The 22874-nt window shown below is 43.1% G+C and overlaps 1 protein-coding gene across 1 annotated transcript in view; it reads right to left on the reverse strand.

Moving 5' to 3' along the window:
- KCNJ6 (potassium inwardly rectifying channel subfamily J member 6) overlaps positions 1–22874 on the reverse strand; it is a 311720-nt gene that overhangs the window by 105585 nt on the left and 183261 nt on the right. Inside the window, exon 3 of the mRNA XM_030913920.1 lies at positions 2590–3510. Coding sequence (XP_030769780.1) covers positions 2590–3510 — 921 coding nt within the window. The remainder of the gene's footprint in view (positions 1–2589; positions 3511–22874) is intronic.

The following is a 22874-nucleotide window of genomic DNA, read 5'->3' on the forward strand; positions in this document are numbered from 1 at the left end:
GTGGAGACCACTGAGCACAGCAGGTTAAGGTCAACTGCGACATTTTTGAAAGAAGTGATGAGCGCAGGGGAAGCTGTTTTGTGTTAGCTTGCTATTATCATGGCTCCTGATTTCCAGTCCAGCACTACAATGAATAATTAGATCCCTGTGAATTTGTTTTCCTCGAGTGTGCATTTGGTCCACATTTTTTTTTTCCTGTGGTTTTTGAGAGATTGAAGCATTTTTCTCCCCTAAGGGCCTGTTTAATGCCCATAAATCCTAATTGAGCTTTTCATTCACAAACAGTATCCTGCTGAAACGTAAGAGATCAGCTGTACTAGGGGTACTGAGTTGTACAATTCCCCTGAGGAAAAGACCAAGACATTCAGTTTCCAGACACCTCCAGAACTTTCTAGAACCGCCCCCTCTCCAAGTCTAGATTTTAAAAGAAAATAAGTAGGTATTTGCCTTTTTCCAGGGAGTGGGGTGAACATTTGGATTGGTTTTGCTGGTAATTACTCAGATTTCTCTTGAAAGCTGTGGAAAGGCCATAGGGTGCTCAGAGGCAAGTATCACTGTTAATTACCAAGAAAACCATATTCCTCCCTTTGGAAAGTCTCACTCATTACCAGCTGTCATCAGAAAGACAGGGCCTGCCCCAGGGAGAATTCCGACTCAGGGACATCACAAAGATAATTTGCTCATTCCAGATTCATTTATTTTACAGAGATTGGGCTTTGGTTTGAGGGAACACAAAGCTTACCTCCCACAATGTAAAGCTCAGATTAGCATCAGTAACCAGAGGGTACCTCTCCAGTGGTTTTTGCTTCTTGAGCTTGGAGACACTGCCTTCTCTCACGTCTTCTTGGGGGAATTTATGGTGAAAAGCGAAAAGAAAAACTGCATCCTGAGTGGTCAGTAGATAGTGTCAGAGGCTGTAGCTCTGTGGCCGCTAGGGGGATCCAGAGTCCCTGTGCTCAGCTGAGGCTGGGGAAGTTTCTGGTCTGTAGGAAAGTGACAGCTCCCTGTTTATTTCTCCACCCTCCTCCCCAGTATCCCATCCTCCTCTCTTCCTCCTCCCCTACCTGCCTCTCTTCCTCCTCCCCTACCTGCCTCTTTCCTCCCCTTCTCTTCCTCTCCTTTCTCCTCCACCTGCCTTCCATTCTCCTCCCTCCTCCCCTGCCCTCCCTTCTACTTCTCCCTCCTCCCCTCCACCTAACTATTGCCTCACAAATGCACCCCCAAATCAGGCTCAAGGTACAGCTCCTGTTAACACCTGGAGCACTTATGTCTTATTTCGCACCAGTGACTTTTGTTATTCTTTAAAGCTACTTTCCCATTAGGTTCCTGCGCCTTTTGTTCTATGGAAAGGCGACCGCTCTTACCATTGAACTCCATGCAAAGCCCTCTACTCACATTTTCACTGTTTGCTGCATTTGAAAACCCTATAGCAAAATAGCAAAAGTTTCACACCACCACCGTAAGAGAAGTTTGTTAGAGGTTGTGACCTTGCCTGTTGGGTACAGGGAGGTAGAAACATGGGACCAGTGACTTTTCCCTAAAAGGGATCACGGGATTAAGTTACTTGTCACAGGTTGATGAAGAACATGGGGCCAGCCTGCTGGTCATGCAATTTCAGACAATATAAACCACCCGAATCTCAAGCTGAAGACTTAAAAGCACAAAAGGGCTGATGGTATCAGGAAAAAGGACCCCAAAGACACTATTACTACCTCAAAGAACAATAAAGGCCTTAATGAATTAGGGTTCTGGTTTATACTTTCCCTGTGAGGCACTATGGTTATCTTGAGTCATAGCTGATGGCTCTGTTTTGGGGGATGTTACATACAAACATGGGCAGAACCTGCTTTGCTGTTGGGATGTGTAATGTGCAAATTTCAGATATGAGCGAAGACGTCAGTAAAAACAGACCATTTTCTCTATTTCCTGAACAGATCATCTTCCCTAAAACATCCCAGTGATAAGCCATTAACAGCAAGAGGGCCGGCGGGATTAAGATGAATGGATCTTCAACTTTTTTCTTTTCTGCTAGAGTTATTTACTTGTCTGCAACTTTATACTTACTGGGGGCTCAGCAGGTCAAGTGTGGAGAGATACTAGGCACTCACTTCATACAAAAGAAAAACCAATGCTATAGGCCTTATAAATGACTCTCAAAGAATGGGTGAAATTGCATTTTTATTAAAGCAGTTTGTCAGGCTTCCTTTGAAAGACTTAACTTCTTCCTCCTAACTTGGTAATAAATAACCTCAAGTATTTAAATTAGCAATGTTTTAAGGCCATTTAAAACGTGCTTTAGAGACAGATCAGATTTTAACTTAAATATTTGGAGACTTAAAATATATTACATGGTGATTTTTCATTGTTCATTAATTTATTTTCCAAAGGATTTTTAAAAACTAAATGGTTAGGCTTCTTGGCAGATATATTTCAGGTGAGATACGTAGGCATACTATGTCATGAAGCAAGGGGATGTTGTCAATATTGCATGAGGTTCAGTATTCTAGATCTTGTAATAGATAAGAACATGAAGTCCAGTTTAACATGAGCATCTATCCCACAGCCATCCCAGGATAGAACACATCTTACCTGTGGCTTCCACCATTCCTTCTAGGATGACCACAATTTCCAGTTCCTCTTTGGGCAGCTGGGCTTTGGAGATCTCCCAGAAAGGACTCTGTTGATTAATCTCATGGCTAATGATCAGCGGTGACACCAGAAACAGACGGTCATCCCCCGTGTAATACCCTACGTTGATATCCGTCTGATTCAATGGGATGAACTCCCCCTCCGAGGTCTGTTTGGATTTGATCAACTTGGCTCTGATGGAAGCCTCCACAATGTGGGAATTCCTAAGGTCCCCTACCCGGAACATCAGGCACAGCTTCCCATCCCGCATGGAGATCACTGCATGGGTGGAAAAGACCAGGGTCTCTGCCCTCTTCTTGGGTTGAGAGATTTTTACAAACATGCATCCCACCATGAATGCATTGACAATGGACCCCAACACAGATTGGATTAAGAGGAGAATAATTCCCTCTGGGCATTTATCCGTGATGACCCGGTAGCCATAACCAATGGTGGTTTCTGTCTCTATTGAGAATAAAAAAGCAGAGACGAACCCGTTGAGGTTGGTAACACAAGGAGTCCAGGAGGGGTCCTCTATGTGGTCCATATCTCCCCGGATGTACGCGATCAACCACCAGATCATTCCAAAAAAGAGCCAGGTCACTGTGTAAACCATGACAAAAATCAACAGGTTGAATCTCCACTTCAGGTCGACTAAGGTGGTGAAGATATCAGTCAGGTAGCGATAGGTCTCCCTCACGTTGCCATGATGAACGTTGCATTTTCCATCTTTCCTCACGTACCTCTGGATTTTCCTTTTGGTCCGGTCTCGGCTGATGTGTCTCGGCAGGTCATCCCTGGCCTGCTTAGGCAACTTTGGCTGGTGAATGGCCACTGGGCTCTCGACATCCTGATCCATGGAGTCGCCCTCCAGGACATTAGCTGGTGGTTTGGAGAAAAGAAAAGAAACACTGAATGAAAGGCTGGCTCTTTGAGGACAATGGAACGGCACACTTTGTATGGGCTAGTGAAACCAAATACCATTTGTGTAGCTATAAACAAAGTAGACAAAGCCATTTTTATTCCACACCATCTGGATAGGCCTCTAGTTGACTTGGACTTCTGTGCTCTTCGATCTAGTTTGTGTAAGTACTTCACCATCCTGCCCACCAGGATGGAGCTTATTGCTGCAAAATTGTGTCCCTGCCAGCAGGTTCTACTGAGTCAGCTCTTACAGAGGGATGCCTCCCAACTCTATCTGAGATGCTGTGGCATGGGAGAGGCAGTAAGCTCAGAATGAAGGAGTCCTCTTTAGATTCAGACAGTCTTAGCTCTACTACTTAGCAACTCTTAGTGGGCTCTTAGCCATGATATCTGTTATGGACTGTATTGTGTCCCCATCAAATCCATATAAGGCTTGAGCCCCAAGCCCTAAGGTGACTGTATTTGGAGATAAGGCCTTTAAGGAGATAGTTAAAGGTTAAATGAGACTATAAGGTTGGGGCTCCAATCTAGTAGGACTGGTGTCCTGAGGAGAAGGGGAAGAGATACCAGGGGTGCACACAAACAGAGGAAAAGCCATATGAGACACAGGGAGAAGGTGTCCATCTGCAAGCCAAGAAGAGAGGGCTCCCAGAAACTAACCCTGCCAACCCGCCTCCAAAACAATGAGAAAATAAATGTTCATTGTTTAAGCCACCCAGTCTGTGATATTCTATTATGGCAGCCTGAAATGACTTACAATACACTATCCAAATTCGTAAGCCTCAGTTTCCTCACTTACAAAATGACCATGATACCCAACTCACAGTGTTGTTATAAGGTTAAACAAAACCATGCATGTGTTCTGTGCCTGCATGTAACAGACTTGCAATCAATTTTTTTTGTAATAAATTTTTCCCTTGTCACTTTCCTTATGTTTAGGGCAAGCATCTTGAACAAGCTCTTTGAACTACTGGCCAAATTTCAGGGTTTAAAAAACATTTCTGGTTTTTGTTGGTAAGTATGCATGCATTGTACTTTAATGGCTGATTCAATGCCAAGGTAAATAAAGGGTGGGGAAATGTTCTCTCTCTCTGTGCTTACAAATTTGATTTGGTTTCTGCCTCCTCCACCTTCAGCATCTGTCATTTTAGCTTGTGGTTATTTTCCTTCTTTTAAAAATGTTTTAAAATTACTATTTTTTTTAGAGATAGGGTCTCACTCTGTCACCCAGGCTGGAATGTAGTGGCACCATCATAGCTCACTGCAGTCTCGATCTCCTGGGTTCAAGTGATCCTCCCACCTCAGCCTCCTGAGTAGGCACAGGAGGCACAGGCTTATGCCACTATGCCTGGCCAATTATTTTTATTTTCATGGAGATGGGGGTCTCACTATATTGCTCAGGCTGGTCTTGAACTCCTGATCTCAAGTCATCCTTACACCTTGGCCTCCCAAAACGCTGGAATTACAAGTATGAGGCACCATGTCTGGTTACGTTCTTTCTTATGCCTTTTATGATTAACACACTGGTTCACTCATTAGTTAATAATGCATTAGGAAAGCTCTCCTAAAACTTGAGTGCAGGGGAACTTTGGAACTGGTTCTGCTGTTTAAAAGCATATAATCCACTTATGAAATTAATTATTTGGCCAGTAATACTAAAGTCTTCTGAAAGTTTGGTAAGAAATTTCTTCCTCCAGACTTAAATTCTGTGTCCTTTGACTCTGCCATGTGTTTCCTTTGTGGACATTCTGTTTTTATCTTGGTTAAAGGAGAACTGTCGTCTGTCAACAAACCATCATTTATGTGAATGAGAACATAGCCAGAGATGGGATTTGAGTGCCACCAACCTAACTTCTGAGTTAACCTTGCTCATGGATGATCAGTTGCCTTAAAAATCAGCCCCCTGGATCTGTTTTTATGTTTCGGCCTCAGGAAGAGACAGCATCTGTTCTGCAGAGCCTACTCTCCAGTCTGACAGCTTTGACTTTCAGATGATCGCCCTCAATAGTCCTTCACTGATAATAAGAAAAATCCTTCATCTGTAAGAAAATTTGCTTTTTTCCCTTTCTTAGAACAAATACCAGGACAGATGTCGATGGGAGGCTGTTGAGGTTGGGAGGGCTGAAGGTGGGTTGGGTGTGTGGAGGGAGGCAGGGGCCATGTCCTGCTCACTGGAGATGGGGTGGGTGTATGGATGGAGGCAGAAGACATGTCCTGCTCACTGGAGGTGAGTTGGCATGTGTGGATGGAGGCAGAGGTCATGTCCTGCTCACTGGAGGTGGGTTGGAATGTGTGGAGGGAGGCAGAGGCCGTGTCCTGCTCACTGCCCCTACCCCCTACATGGCAGGGTATTCTTGTCCTTGAATGGTCAACTCCGAGCTCTCACTGCTAATTTTTTTGTGCTGAGTGGAAGTGTCTAAATATGACTTTATATGGAATGGTGTCTGGGCTCAAACTCTGCCTGGCTGGGGAGACCTTGTCTGCAGAGCCCTGTGAAGGCTCCAGCAGGCCTGGTGTATATCCCACGTTGGCCGCTGGGAGGCTGCCCAACTGTGCAAAGCCACCCTAAGCTCTTGTCTTTCTGAGTCCTTAAGTGGAAGAGGGTTTGTCAAATTAGCCGATTCTCCACTCTTCAGTGATACTTCATACTTTAAAACTGTTATGAAGGAAATTTATTCCTGCCTCCCCCACTTCCCCAATTTGTAGGCTTTATCCTTTTTCTGACTAAACTGCAAACCCCCAGCTCCAGGCAATTGTCTCGACCCCTGGAAGAACCTGTCTTGAAAGGTTAATGAATGAGTAGTGATCAGTGCTCTGGAAAGTCTGGGGGGATATCTGTTGCTTCCCTAAAATCCAGTTTCTCACCAGGGCTGGACCACATTTCCCATCCTCTTTGCATTGAGGGTTGGCCATGATGATTGGGTCTTGGCCCATCTGGAAATGAGTGTGTCTTCCTGGGCCATTGTCCTAAATAGCGGATGTGTCCCCTCCTTATGCCTTTGCCCCTTCTGTGGGGCACAATGAAGTCAAGAGGTGAAGGGGCCTGGGTCCTAAGTCATGGGTGGAGAGCTGCTATCTGTCTAGAAACAAGGAAAGCAATGTTTGTGTTTGACCCATTATATATTTTGCATCTGTTTTCAAATTGAGCCTTATCTCTAATATTATGGGCAGAAATAGATGACACCTATAAGCAGAAGAGTGGTCAGGGGGAATGGTTGTGAGAAAGAGAAAAGGAAGTTGAAGATGAATGTTTGGGTTTAGTGTTTGGGGTTAATTAAATGCTTGTGTTTGGTATTAGGGGAAAAATGTAATGCAATGCTATTTCATTGCCTTTAAAAACCAACAAAACTGCATGTTCTCACTCATAGATGGGAATTGAACAATGAGAACACTTGGACACAGGGCAGGGAACATCACACACTGGGGCCTGTTGGGGGCCGGGGGGCTGGGGGAGGGATAGCATTAAGGGAAATACCTAATGGAAACGACGAGTTGATGGGTGCAGCAAACCAACATGGCACATGTATACCTATGTAATAAACTTGCACGTTGTGCACATGTACCCTAGATCTTAAAGTATAATAATAATAAAATGCAATAACAATGGGAAACAAAAATTTAAAAACAAACAGAAAAAGCCAAACCTCCCTGGTAGTGTCTTTGGAAGGTGGCTCCAGTGGGTGCCTCACAGGTGAGGCTGTGGGTGCAGGCCAGGCGCATCCATAGGGAGATGGGGAGGGAAGCCTGGGCCTTGCATCATGGCAGCTGGTGGGATGAACAGGCATGGAGTTGAGAGAAACCAAAAAAGCCAAGGAAATGTGAGAGTTCTGGGAGAGAAGAGCCTGAAGGAGGAGCCCCAAGGGGCCAGGAAGGGCACAGTCAGAGAGGAGGAGAGGGTGTGGGGCATGGGGTGGACGAGAGCAAGAGAGGGACCAGGGCCTCGGGGCTGTGTCCAGAGTCATCACAGGGAATGGGGCTAGAGAGAGAGGATGAGTACAGGTCTGAGCAGGGAGTGGCGGCTCAGCACTCATGGGCACGCATGTGGATGTTGCAGGGTAAATATAGAAGGAAATGATGATCACGTTTTGTAACATTTCTTTCTTTCTTGGAATCCCAGGTATGAATTTGAGTGGGGGATCGAAATCGCATCTCCAGGAGCATTTTGAGCTGCTCCGTAGGGCAAGTTGCAGCTGTGGTTGGGAAAGCAGACATTTCTCCCATATTCCTGCACAGCTGATGACACAGGCAAGTTCTTACCACCAAAGATAATGTAGAGGGGGTACACCCTCTGCTAACTGTGAAATGCTGCACAAATGTGCAAAGGGACCCAAGGAATGGCGCTGGGAACTTTGACGATTTACTTGACTTTGAGAGTAGCTTTTCAGGATTTTGGCTCACAGTAAATGTGGGCCTGTGTGAAGGTCAGTTTTTCTCCTCCTCTTTTCTTTCTCTTTTTCTTTTAGAAAAATTATCAATTTACATGGAACTAGCTAAGGTACAAAATAGCTTCATATTGAAATTTAATCTGAAAGAATTAATAACAAGTGACAGAGCCACAGCTGGGCGGAGTCTTGTCCTCCGAATCAGTGGGATTGTGTTGTTGCAATTCAGGTACAGCTCTTGTTACAGGGAAGGCTGCCCTGGTGGCCCTGGTCTGTAGGAGATGTTTCTTACATTTCAAATTATATATGAATTTTGCAGGTGAAACTTCCAGTATCCAAGAAAACGTTCCAAAAGTACTTTGAGACTTTAATGTCATGGGGAAAACCTAGTTGAGAAAAACAGGATAGATCTCAAATGTACCTGGAAAGTCAAAGATTGGAAGGAAATACACCAGATGTGAATGTTAATAGAGCAATTTTGGGTGGCGGGTTTATGGGTACTTTTAATTTTCTTGTTAAACATTTTTCAAATTTTCTAGAATAAATTTTATTACTTTTTTATATTACTTTTATAATTAAAAAAACAAATTGCCAAACAACACATCGAGACACTCTTTTGATATCTGATTTAAGAAAGATATCTTAAATTTAAGATACCTTTAAAGTGTCTCGATGTGTTGTTTGGCAATTTAGAGTGGTCGTCGATCAACCTCCCCAACAGCACTTGGGTCTTCCTGTTGAGAAGGGGGGACTGAGAGACAGGACTAGCTGGATTTCCTAGGCCAACTAAGAATCCCTAAGCCCAGCTGGGAAGGTAACCACATCCACATTTAAACATGGGGCTTGCAACTTGGCTCATACCTGGCCAATCAGGTAGTAAAGAGAGCTCACTAAAATGCTAATCAGGCTAAAACAGGAGGTAAAAAAATACCCAATCATCTATTGCCTGAGAGCACAGGGGGAGGGACAGTGATCGGGATATAAACCCAGGCATTCAAGCCGGCAATGGCTGCCCTCTTTGGATCCCCTCCCTTTGTATGGGAGCTCTGTTTTCACTCTATTAAATCTTGAGACTGAAAAAAAAAAAAAAAAGAAATGTATCACACAAAGAGTTAAATAATGATAAAGCACTTGATCTAAACATATCCCATCCCATGTAGCTGACAATTTAGAAACTGAGACATTTGCTTAACCTGAATCCAAGAAAATCATAACTAAACCCTATAGGGTCCTTGTTCTGGGTATGAATTAGACGGAAAAGTGAGAATGTATGCAAGTTTGAGGCGACTTGAGGAGTGGGCCCTATAGGAGAAGTCGAGTCAGCTATCCCTGTAACCGTCCAGGGGACTTTGAAGGAGGAAGGCATCTGGGAGGCCTGGGGGCTGGAGGGGCTGTCACAGTGAGCTAAGAAGAAAGGGACAGATGTCATCCTTCTCTTGGGTTTAACCAAGTGTCAGTTGTTTGGGCAGTGCCCTTAGTGACACAGAAGTGTGGTTTCTTCCTCATCAAAAATCACCCCCAACTTACAGAAGGGAGAAAACATTTTCTAGTCATACATCTGATAAGGGATTAGGATCCAGAATATATAAAGAACTCTTACACCTTAACAAAAAAATAACCTGTTCAGAAATGGGCAAAGGACTTGAATAGACATCTCTCCAAAGAAGATATCCAAATGGCCAATAAGCAAATGGAAAGATATTCTTCATCACTAGTCATTAGAAAAGTGCAAATCAAAGCCATAATGAGATACCACTTCACATCTATTAAATAGTTATTATTTTAAAAAAAGAAAATAGCAAGTGTTGGCGGAATGTAGAGAAATTGGAATGCTGGTATATCACTGGTGGGAGTGTAAAATGGTACAGCTGCTATGAAAAACAGTATGTTAGTCCCTCAAAAAGTTAAACATAGAACTACCATGTAATCCAGCAATTGCACTTCTAGGAAACCCAAAGGGATTAAAAGCAGGGACTCAAACAGATACTTGTACACCAGTGTTCATACTAGCATTATCCATAGCAGTGAAATGGTGAATACAAGTGTTACATCAAGAAATGAATGGCTAAATAAAATGTGGTATGTACATACAATGGACTATTACTCAGCCTTAAAAAGGAAGGAGATTCTGATGTATGCTACAACATGGGTGAACCTTGAAGACATTATTTAAATGAAATAAACCAGACACAGAAGGACAAATATACGGAAGGAAATTCTGATACAGGCTACAACATGGATGAACCTTGAAGACATTATTTAAATGAAATAAACCAGACACAAAACGACAAATACATATCCACTTATACAACAAACTTAGAACAGACAAATTCATACAGACAGAAAGTAGAATAGAGGCGACCAGGAGCTGGGGGAAGGAGGAAATGGACAGTTATTTCTTTGGGATGCTAAAAAAATTTCTGGAAATGATGATGGTTGTGCAACACTGGGAATGCACTTAATGCTATTAAATTGGACACCTAAAAACAGTTATGTCTATTTTACCACAATTAAAAAAATGACTCAAATAGTTTTTGTGATATTGACAGTCCCTAGATGATCCATCAGATATGGCTCACTTTTCTTTCTTTTTTCTCTCTCCTCATCTCCTGAACTGAAATAATGTTGCAACTTTGTAAGACTTCTTGCCATGTGAAATCTATTACTAATCACCAAAAGGGCCTCATTTGAAACAGATTTCCTCTGGTTGCAAGTAAGCCACAAGTTAAAACACAATGTGAAAAACAGAGATCAGAGAAAGGGGCACTGGGGAGGGTATCAGCAATATTACATTTAAATTTATCTTGGGTGTAGAGCAGGATGGGTTTGCCCAAAGTAATGGTGAGTATGTGCTTGCTTCCTGATGGACTAAGACTGGAATAGTGGGGACATCTGAAAAGCAAGCACAGGAAGTCCCAGCCAGAGCAATCAGGCAAGGGAAAGAAAGAAAAGACATCCAGATAGGAAAAGAAGAAGTCAAATGATCTCTCTTTGCTAATAATATGATTCTATACCTAAAAAATGCTAAAGACTCTGCCATAAGGCTCCTGGAACTGATAAACAACTTCAGTAAGTTTCAGGATGCAAAAATCAATGTACAAAACTCAGTGTCACTTCTATACACTAATAATGTTCAAGCTGAGAGCTGAATCAAGAATAAAATCCCACTTATAGTAGCCACACAAAAATAAAACACCTAGGAATATATCTAACGAAGGAGGTGAATGATCTCTACAAGAACTACAAAACACTGCTGAAAGAAATCAGAGATGACACAAATGGAAAAAGATCCCATGCTCATGGACTGGAAGAATCAGTATCATTAAAATGGCCATATTGCCCAAAGCAATCTACAGATTCAATGCTATTCCTATGAAACTACAAATGTCATTTTTCACAGATTTATAAAAACTATTCTAAAATTCATATGGAACCAAAAAAGAACCTAAATAGCTAAAGCAATCCTAGGCAAAAAGTACAAAGCCAGAAGCATCATATTACCTGACTTCAGACTACGCTATAAGGCTACAGTAACCAAAACAGCATAGTACTGGTACAAATACAGACACATAGACCAATTGAACAGAACAGAGAACTCAGCAATAAAGCCACATACCTATAGCCATCTGGTCTTTGACAAAGTCGACAAAGAAAAAGCAGTGGGGAAAGGACTTCCTATTTGATAATAGTACTGGGATAGCTGGCTAGCCATATGCAGAAGAATGAAATTGGATCCCTACCTTTCACCATATACAAAAATTAACTCAATATAGATTAAAGGTTTAAATATAAGACCTCAAACTATAAGAATCCTAGAAGGAAACTTAGGAAACACCATTCTGGACATCAGCCTTGGGAAAGAATTTATGACTATGTCCCTCGAAAACAATTGCAACAAATCAAAAGTTGATACACAGGCCCTAATTAAACTAAAGAGCCTCTGTACAGCAAAATAAACTATCAACAGAGTAAACAGACCAACCAAGGTAATGGGAGGTAATATTTGCAAACTGCATCTGACTAAGGTGTAATATCCAAAATCTAAAAGGAACTTTATTTAACAAGCAAAAAACAAATAACTCCATTAAAAAGTGGGCAACAGACGTAAACAGATTTCTCAAAAGAAGACATACAAGCGGCCAATGAACATACAAAAAAAATGTTCATCTCTGATCATCAGAGAAATGTAAATGAAAGCCGCAGTGAGATACCATTTCACACCAGTCAGAATGGCTATTATTAAAAAGTCAAAAGACAAACAGCTGCTCGTGAGGCTGTGGAGAAAAGGGAAACTTATATACTGTTGGTGGAAATATAAATTAGCCACTGTGGAAAGCAGTTTGGAGATTTCTCAAAGAACTCAGAGCTGCCATTCGACCTAGCAATCCCATTACTGAGTATATTCCCAAAGGAAAAGAAATTCTTCTACTAAGAAGATATATGCATTTGTATGTTCATCACAGCATTATTCACAAATAGTAAAGATATGGAATCAACCTAGGTGCCCATCGTTGGTGGACTGGATAAAGAAAATGTGGTACGATACACCATGGAATACTACACAGCCATGAAAAGAATGAAATCACATCCTTTGCAGCAACATGGATGTAGGTGGAGGTCATTCTCCCAACTGAATTAATGCAGGAACAGAAAATGAAATACTGTATGTTCTCACTTATGAGTGGGAGCTAAACACTGAGGACTCATGGATGTAAAGATAGCATTGGTAGACACTGGGGACTACTAGAGGGGAGAGGGAGGGACAACGGGCACAAGGGTTGAAAAACTATTGGTGCTCTGTTCACTAAATGCATGACAGAATGTCATACTCCAAACCTCAGCATCAAGCGATATGCCCATGTAACAATCCTGCACATGTACTCCTTGAATCTAAAATAAACATTGAATAATAGAAAACAAAAGCAGGAACAGCATGTGTAAAAGTCTTTAAAGGCATGAAACAGCTTTGGGTGGGAGTGGCCCAGATTCTGCGCTGCTGGTATGCAGTGTGCATGGAGGAAAGGAAGGGGAATGAGAAAAGAGAGGTGGATGAAGCCCAGGCTGGGCCCTGAAGTTCTCTCTGCAAGACTAAGGAGATTGGTTTCAAACTGAGGAGTGATGTGATGGAGTATTTTGAGTGTTTTAGAAAGATCTCTGAAGACATCCAGGTGAGCTCTCCTGTAGGCAACCAGGTGTGTGGGGCCAGAGCTGCGGGCGACCTGGACCTGGAGCAGATGCAGAGGAAGCATTTCTCAAGGGTATTATTCACTGCAGGCTGTGGGACAACTGATTGCCCTCCTGGAACAAAAATGATGAGTCTCATCCTTATTCCTTTTATTAGAATAAATTCTAAAGAGATCAAGGATTTAAAGGCAAAAAATAAAACGACAGAAGTATAAGATGTCTTTAAAAAAATAATTCTAAGATTTGGGTAGGCCTTTTTTTTCAAACCATGATAAAAATCCAGAAACTATTTTAAAAGAATATTTTTGACAATGTAAAAATTGTAAATGTCTATTAAAAAAACAGGAAAAATATTTACAACACAACACATATATATTCCCAGTTTACAAAAGCAATAAATACCCCAACAGAAAAAAATGGTCAAAGGAAATAAATGAGGAGTTTCTGAGAGAAGGAATATGTATCACAAGGTCAGGAGTTCCAGACCAACCTGGAAACATGGTGAAACCATGAGTACTGGGAGGTAGTGGATGAGATTTTACAGGTAAGCCTGGCCGGCGCGGTGGCTCACACCTGTGATCTCAGCACTTTGGAAGGACAAGGGGGATGGATCACCTGAGGTCAGGAGTTCGACACCAGCCTGGCCAACATGGTAAAACCCCGTCTCTACTAAAAATACAAAAATTAGCCAGGCATGGTGGCGGCCACCTGTAGTCCCAGCTACTTGGGAGGCTGAGGCAGGAGAATCGCTTGAACCCGGGAGGCAGAGGTTGTAGTGAGCCGAGATCACGCCACTGAACTCCAGCCTGGGCAATGGAGCGAGAGACTCCGTCTCAAAAAAAAAAAAAAAAAAAAAAAAAAAAGCCAGAAAACATATAAAAAGACTGTCCATCCATGGCAAAGGAAAGCAATACAAATAAGATAAATTTTGTTACCTTAAGATTGGCAACATTTTAAGTAAATGACAAACGAGTATGTGAAAGGTGTGTGTTGGGAGAGGAAGTGTAATTTCATACTTGTATGTATTATGTGTAATAGCACAGTCTTTCCTGAAGGTAGGGTAAGAGTAGGTATCACAATTTAGAAATGAACATTTCTGAATTGGACTGACAATTCAGGGTCATTTATTCTAAGGAATTAACATCACAAACATTCACAAATTGTATTCAGGGATGTAGTACAGCCTCTTTTATAATAGTGAAAAATCAGAAACTACCCAAATGTCTATCACTAGAACATTGGTTAAACATACTGCTGCAGATGCAGACATAATCAATAGAATACCATGCAGTCATTAAAAATTATTTTTCAATATTTTGGGATCTTCAACTCTTTGCAAAGATTATCTTTTCAGTGAAGGTTACATTTATTTATTTGTGTTTTTTTGAGATGGAGTTTCATTCTTGTCACCCAGGCTGGAGTGCAATGGCGTGATCTCAGCTCACTGCAACCTCTGCCTCCTGGGTTCAAGCGATTCTCCTGCCTCAGCCTCCCAAGTAGCTGAGACTACAGGTACCCACCACCATGCCTGGCTAATTTTTGTATTTTTAGTAGAGAGGGGGTTTCACCATGTTGGCCAGGCTGGCGTTGAACTCCTGATCTCAGGTGATCCATCCCCCTTGTCCTCCCAAAGTGCTGGGATCACAGGTGTGAGCCACCACGTCGGCCAGGCTTACACGTAAAATCTCATGTACTACCTCCCAGTATTCGTGGTCATCCTTCCTTGTTTTACTGTTTTCTTTTATCTGTTGTGTTTTCCATCTTCCAATATGGTAGACGTTGTTCATTGTGTCCATTTTTAATTGTCTGTTGGCTCTTGTCAGAAGGTATGTTCCAGGAGTGTAGGGATCTATTTCTGTTTTATTCACTGATAGAGCTCAGGCCCTGGAAAAAGCACCTGGTACATGGAGTAGGGCCACAGCACCTATTTATTGAATGAGTGAGAGTATGTTTACTGACCTGGCAAATTATCCGTGCCACAGCATTAAGAGAAGAAACAGCATAAGAAACATATGGTCTACTTTGCAAGTATTGCCATCTTACAGTAATGTGTGCATGTTTGTGAATGTGTATGTGTGTGTGTAAAGAATGAATGTTCTCCAAAGTATAAACTTTGATTAATCTGAGCTATAAGTTTCTGTGGGTGTCTTTGCTTTCCCTTTTAATTTTTCTATTTTAAAATTTCCCCTAATATGCTTCTATCATCTAAAGAATCAGTAGGAAACAGAAATCTATTTCTCTTTTGAATAACCAAAACAAATGCTGCATAGAGCTGCTGGGAGCTGTCCATTGGACTTGGCAATAGGGACTCGCTAGTGTTTTGGATCGAAGGGTTCCCCTCCAAAGTTCATACTACCCCAAACCTCAGAAGGTGACCTTATATGGAAATAGGGTCTTTGCAGATATACATAAGGTAGGGGTCAAGATATGATCATATTGAATTAAGGTGGGACCTAAGTCCGATTAGATGCCCTCATAAGAGACAGAGCAGGATTCACAGAAACATAGAGAAGAAGCCAGGTGAAGACAGAGGCAGAGACTGGAGAGATGTGGTCTCAAGTCAAGGAACACCTGGAGCCAACAGAAGCTGGAAGAGGCAAGGAAAGATTCCCCCTTTGAGCTTTTGGAGGGAGGATGGCCTGCTGATACCTCAACTTTGCACTCTGACCTCTAGAATTTTGAGAGGATAAGTCTCTCTTGTTTTAAGCTGCCCAGTTCGTGGTATTTGTTATGGCAGTTCCAGGAAACTAATACCAGGGGTGACTTTGGTGATGGTGGTGTTGGTGGAGTCGTGGGTCTAAGGCAGAGTGCAGTGCATTAAGGAGTGACTCACCTGTGAGGGAGTGAAGGATGGTGAGCATAGATGAAGTATTTAAAGGCAGAGAGAGCTGGAGGGGAGCTGGATGGAGTGAGGACTCGTGTGTGTGTGTGTGCATGGATGTGTGTGCATGTATGCACATGTGTCATGGGTGTGTATGTGAACTGGGGGGAGTTTTGAATACTTTTACATGTTGAGAAGGAGACAAAGGGGTTTAGGTTGATATAAGGAAGAGGGATAGCTGTTGGAGTCAGGTGTTTGATGGAATAGAAGTCATGACAAAATACTGCTGAGACCTCTGGTAGGAGGGTAGGTTCAAATGGAAAAAGTGACGAACTTCATCCCAGAGAGGTGGGGAAGATATGGGAGGAAGGGAGAAAGATAGGTGAGAAATAGAACCTTGGAGACAGGTTCTCTTAGGGTTTGTGTCACAAAGAAGCCTCAAACTGGCTCATTTTTGAGTGTGAATTTCAAGAATGCTCTATTTCAGCTGATTCATTGAATTGAATCTGCATCTAGGAACAACAACAACAACAAACTGAACTCAGCATAATCACAGATCAAGCAAAGCTTTCTGCATCTTGACCGGTCACGAAAGGCATACATAAATGGCTATTTGTATACCCATGTTCATAGCAGCATTATTCACAGTGGCCAAAAGGTGGTAGCAATTCAAGTGTCCATCAACAGACAAATGGATAAACAAAATGTGTTTTCTCCACCCAGTGGAATATTATTCAGCCTCGAAAAGGAAGAAAATTCTAACACATGCGGCAACATGGGTGACGCTTGAGGACATTATGCTCAGTGAAATAAGCCAGACACAAAAGGACAAGTACTATATGATTTCACTTATGTGAGGTTCCTAGAATAGCCAAATTCATAGAGACAAAGCAGAATGGTGATTGCCAGGGGCTGGAGTAGGGGGAATGGGGAGTGAATGTGTAATGGGGACACTTTCTGGTTTGGGAAGATGAAGAGTTCTGGAAATGGATGGTATTTCCATTTACCTTGAATGCATCATTGAAGCGTGTGCTAAAGAATCACTAAAATGATAAATTTTATATTAGGGATATTTTACCACAATGAAAAGGAGATTGTGCTTAAACACAAAAAGCATAAATATATTTAAAATGAGAGATCAGCTTGTGACTGCATTCCTATCTTATAGCAGGAAGAGTTTACAAAGAGCTACAATGCTATAGCTCCAGACTGAGGAATGATGGGATTTTGCCATCATAATGATTCCTGTGATCCTGGATTTATAACCAGTTAGTGATGCCTCTGGGTATATGTGTGTGTGTGTGTGTGTATATATATATATATGTTTGAACTGCAAAGCAGATGTAGAGAAGAGCGTATGGAGAGAGATGCTTCCATTTTATAACCCAGACACATGCGAGAGATAATTCAGAGCGGTAGTTACAAGTGGCACCAGAAGTTCAAAATCAATAGTTTCCTTTTGGTCCCTTGCCCTGATGCTTATCCTTTGGCATAAGTCCTTATCTGAAGTCTTACCTGCCAGTGACTGGTGATAACACTTGTCATTTGTGTTTGTGGTGTCATGTGAAGGTGAGCTGGTTTTGATTTGCTGTGTCCCTTGAGCTATTTTGACTAGGGGAGACTATTCTAATCAGAATTCCAGACAGACCAGAAAGTTTGAAGTCATAGGTGTATGTGGTAGAACAGATCCTACATCCCACGAGGACCTGGTGACAGCTTCTAAAGGGCGAAGGGTCCTGTTAACATTTTAGCTTGGGGACCCTACAATGTGAATTTAAATTTAGAATGTCTAGTACCCATTGCAAGGTCAAAGCACTGATGCTGGCTGCTCATGGCATATGGCTGGGTAAAATGTGCAATTTCATTGGTTAAAGGAGATAAATGCCAGGTCTCTCTGGGCTGGATAAAGGAGACAGATATTCAATACTCTGATTCTTCTTCTCTTTCTGGGGGGACAGGGTCTCACTCCGTCACCCAGGCTGGAGTGCAGTGGTGTGATCACAGCTCACTGCAGCCTCAACCTTCTGGGCCCAAGCAATCCTCCCATCTCAGCCCCCTAAGTAACTGGGACTATATAAGCATGGGCCACCTTGCCCAGCTAAGTTTTGTACTTTTTGTAGAGACAGGATCTTGCCATGATGCCCAGGCTGGTCGTGAACTCCTGAGCTCAAGTGATTCACCCACCTCGACCTCCCAAAGTGTTGGCATTACAGGCGTGAGCCACCGTGCCCAGCCCCTGATTCTTCTTTAAAGCAATTTCAAGAATCAGGACCATCGACAGAACCATTAAGAACCTGCCATGACCATCATGTACAGCGATATAGGTTGTCCACTAACAAAGATGCCCAGATGAGGGGAGAAAGAGGGTGGAAACCTGGTCAATGCTTTCCCTGCCAAGACACGTGCCCTTTCACAGGCCTGAGTCCACCCAGAGGAAAGGGCACCTGTGGTAATTTGCACAAAGGCACTGTATGGGCTAGCAGCAGTCCTGCAACCTCAGATGTCATTTACTTCATCCTCCTTTTATTTTTTGGGTGAACACATGAAGAAAGTGAGGCCGAGGGAAGCCAACAGATTTGCCAGGAGACAGAGCTGGAGTGAGCTCCCAGACCTTGGGATCCTAGGCTGTCCTTTCCTCCTTCTGTGTTCTCTAAAGCAGTGGCTGCTTCAGGCTATTCTCTTGCCCAGGGACTGTGGCGTTGGTGGTTTCCTTCTGACAGCAAGAAGAAATCTATTGCTCCTGATTCTTCCGGCATGGAGCCTGCCAGTCCTGGGGAATCCCAGCTCTGCTGCCCACCAGCCAAGGGACCTGCAGCCTTAAGTCTTCATATGCAAAATAGGGTGAAATGTCCACCTTGCTGGGTTGCTGGGAGAATGAAATGACATAATGCACATTGGGAGCCTGGTGACAAGGTGCTTGGCTATAGTGCCTGGTGGGCCTGGGTTGGAATCCTGTTCTCCTAGTCTGCATGTATTTGTTCAGGCCACTTCTGCCTCAGAGTCTGTTTCCTCAACTGCATAATGAAAATAATAAGACCTACCTTGAAGAGTTCAAGTGAGAAAGAAAAAGATCCTGCAAGGATGGCACCTGGTCCACAGCAGCCATTGAACAAATGACAGCAATTATGGTAGTGTCTGGGTCGAAGAAGGTACACAATTTGTAACTACAATAATCACTATTTTTATAAGCTCAACATTGTCCTGGAAACTGTGGGAAATCCAGAAATAATCTAAGAAACAGATGGGCAGACCCATCTGGAAGCTAAGAGCCTGCTTGGTAACACAAAACCTGCATAGTGCCCTATATCACTGTGCAGTTGCATTCCACACTGTGGACCAGAGATCAAGAATGTTCTAGTGCATCAGAGACAGAGGTCAATGGTGGCTGGACTAAATGGCAAAGGCATCACAAAGGAGGTGGGAAATTATTGTGGCTCTTAAGTGTGAAAGGGTGAAAGCCAACCCTTTCGCCAAGTACTGGGCGGGGCACAACAGCCCACACGGGGAGTACTGACCCATCTTACAGATGAGGCAGTGGAGGTGCATAGGGTTCAGCCACTCGCTGCAGCTTACATGTCTAATATACAGTGGAGATAAGAGATTGAACCCTCCTTCAAGTTGGTCCTGTTTTGAAGCTTGTCTTCTTTCCTTTCTGCCATTGCAGATAGACGAGAGAAGTGTGAGTGAGAGTGTGTGCGTGTGCGCGCGTGGGTGCCTGCAGGGGTGTACAAGGTGAGAAAAAGTGGCAACAAGAAGAATCATGCCTCACTCCTGTGTTAATGGAGTAAATTACCCCAGTGGAGCAGAAGAAGTGGAAATAATGGAGTGAAAGATTTAAGGGGGTTGTGCTTGGGATATGGGTCAACACTAGAGAGAGGATGCTGGGGATGGAGGAGGGATAAGGCTAATAGGGAAAAAAAGACTTTCTAAGATTTGATGGCAGATTAAGATCTGGTAAGTGGGAAGATCCTGGTGTCTTACAAAATCATAAGTTGGGAAGGGGAATTGGCAGCTAGGGAATAGGATGAACATTGATTGAACACCTACTATGTGCCAGCATTGAGCTTTGTAGCTTCACATCTGTTCTCAGCTTTATTCTCTCCCCTTAATAAATCTGTGTGGTAGACAGCATCATTGATTTCAGAGAGGCTGGCTACCTTGCCCAAGGTTACATAGCTGGAATTGGGTTTGGTCTTGGCTGGTTGCTCTAAGTCTAGGGCACTTTTTATTAACCAAAGAGCACAGAAGCATGAAATACCCAAGGGTGCTGAGCAGATGGATGGGCTCTCTCAGAGGATAAGAGTGTAGAGCAACAATCAAGAATCGAGACCACCAGATACTCCAGGAAGTACCCACAGATAGTGCTCGGCAGGAACAGAGGGTGCAGGCAGTGAGAGGGAGGAGGAGTTAGTGGGAATGAGGGGGCTCTGCTCATAGGAAGAGTCCAGGATGGGTTGGCCAAGATGGTGCATTCAGCAGAGGAGAGACCCTTCCGAGCAAGGAAGGAAACTCCTGGAGAGTCTGAATAGGGTGGTCAGGATGGAAGTTGGACTGCAGGGTCAGAGGGTGATGATGGCTGAAGCGTCAAGACACACTCATCTGTAGGTGAGGAAAGGAGATGGCAGAATGGCTGGGGAAAACAAGCATGACACCTAGTTTTCTAAATGAGGGAGGGGAAGCAACCAGTAGAAAGGAAGCAATGGGACATTCTGGAGGGAAAGCAAGAACAAGATCTCCCAGGGATTGGGAAGAAATAGAATGAAGGTCAAAGCGTTGCCCTCAGAGAGAAGACGGGCCCCTCCCTGTCTGAGAGGACACAATGCCAGGCACAGCAGGGTGTGTGGGGCTGGCCAGCCTGGTCCCCCCTGCTCAGAATGTGACAGTTGTTCCAGTCCTTCCAATGGACTGTGGTCATCTATCCTGGAGTGTCCATAAATTAGATGAGACTTTTCAGTCTTGACGGGTAGAGAGAAGCAAGAAAGTGATTGCTTGGTTCACAAGACGCCCTCTCTTAGATTCTAGAATTGTGGAAAGCCAAATCTTCTGAAAAGGTTGTGGTGAGCTTTAGAGTGAGGAACGGGGAAGCTATTTCAGAAGAACTAGTCTCTGCATGACTGATGGGCAGGACGTTTCCTCGTCAATTTTCTGGGGCAAGACCGATTTGGATTTGCTTTGATTCCACCACGTCATGGGTTCTCACGACAGAGGAAAGAATAGTCAATCCAAACCCTCACATTAGCCGGAGTTCCAATTTTAGACAGATGTTCCAACCCACTTCCCACAAACCCGTTTCTGTTAAGAATTCTAGCAAGTGGAAAATTGAATTTCATTTTCTCTGCTGTCCCTCTCCTGGGGATGATAAAAACTGGGTTTTGAAGGAGAAAAAAGGGACCCAGGTAATTCATCCAGAGCAGTGACCATGTAATTGAGGGTTAAGAACAAACTGATCCCCACGACTCAACACCTGTTGGGTAGCTCCACCTGGTACCAGCAAGAAAAGGGGGGGCTGGCAAGCAAGCGTTCAAGGGTATTTTCCCTGCTCTAACAAGGTATGTTTAATTTTACAAGAAAACTGTTATTTCCCTGCATCATTTTCCCTCTTGACTTCACCTTTAATGCACACTCTATAGGCGTCCTGTTGTTTAACTTTGCGCTTGCAGTTAAGTGTTAGCATTTTGAACAGATTAATGCTGACTTCCTCTTTTCCTATAAAGGCTGCACCCTCTGGATGTATTTCAGCGATTATACTAATTCCTGCATCAATAAAACAGAATTACTTTTACTTAAATGTGGCTTAAATTCCTGGCGATACTTGATTGGAATGCAAAAGGCCTATATGTTTTGCACTTCATTGCATCTGTGTTGTTCTGGAGAAATCTGCTGTTGGTATTTCGGGGTCTTTTGAAGAGGAGTCTGCTCTCTGTAATCATTGCCATGTTTTATTTGAGCTCTCAGAGACGGGCATTTCCTTTGGGGTTTTGTGGAGGAGAAATGCACTAACTAGATTTGGGGTTTCAAAGACTCAGGTCCTCAGATAATCACTTGGTACCTGATCTTTGGCCAGTGGCCAAACATCTCTGCATTTCAGCATCTTTCGTCTAGGGACTATTGGTCAACAGCTCACGCTACCAGCTTCTACCCTGAAAAATATTCACTTTTTAAAGATTTTTTAGGATAAATTTATTTTTAGGATACAATTTTTTAGGATAAAATAAGAAATTTCTTTTAAAAGAAAGCTTGATGTGTCTCCGAATGGTCTCTATGCATTGAATAAGTTGCATGTCCTTTTTCTAGAAAGCAAATGAAATAATTTTAGTCAAAAGGTTTCACAGGGTTTTAGCAGGTTTCGGTTGATGGGAGTGCAATGTCTCCCTTTATGGTCACATACACAATTGTGTTTTGTGAGTGTTACATTTCCCCAGGTTTCAGAGAAGAAAAGGATTCTTTTCCTCCATGGGTCAAACATGTAGGTGTAGTTCTTCTCTCAGCGTCTGCCTTCATTTCTCGGATAACTTGCTTTCCTGTGAACCAGGCACATGCATTCCCTTCAAAATGGCCCTGGATTGAAGCAGGCCATCGGTTTCCATTTAGCCCTAACTGAATGAGACGATACTCAGTCCCGCCGGCTTCATTATCAGCAGGTCTCTTGCATTTTAAGTGTTTTTCTCAATTTGTTTGAGTCATCCTCTTGTGTACCCTGAGGCTTTGAGGTACCAGAAGACAGAGGTCGAAATCTTTAGATGTGGCCTCCTGGCTTTCTATTGTGTCAGGTTCAAGGAATATCATTTTTCTTCTCAAAATGACTTCACTAGTGGGGAGACACCAGCTGGTTTTTTTCCTGGTAGGGGTGGCTTGAAGATGCTCCCACTGGGGAGGAGTTGAGGGGCTTATGGATTTGTGCATGGATCTCTGCTCTTCCAGTCTGTGCGAAGTGG

This window comes from Rhinopithecus roxellana, chromosome 13, assembly GCF_007565055.1.
Source record: "Rhinopithecus roxellana isolate Shanxi Qingling chromosome 13, ASM756505v1, whole genome shotgun sequence".
Taxonomy (NCBI): Eukaryota; Metazoa; Chordata; class Mammalia; order Primates; family Cercopithecidae; genus Rhinopithecus; species Rhinopithecus roxellana.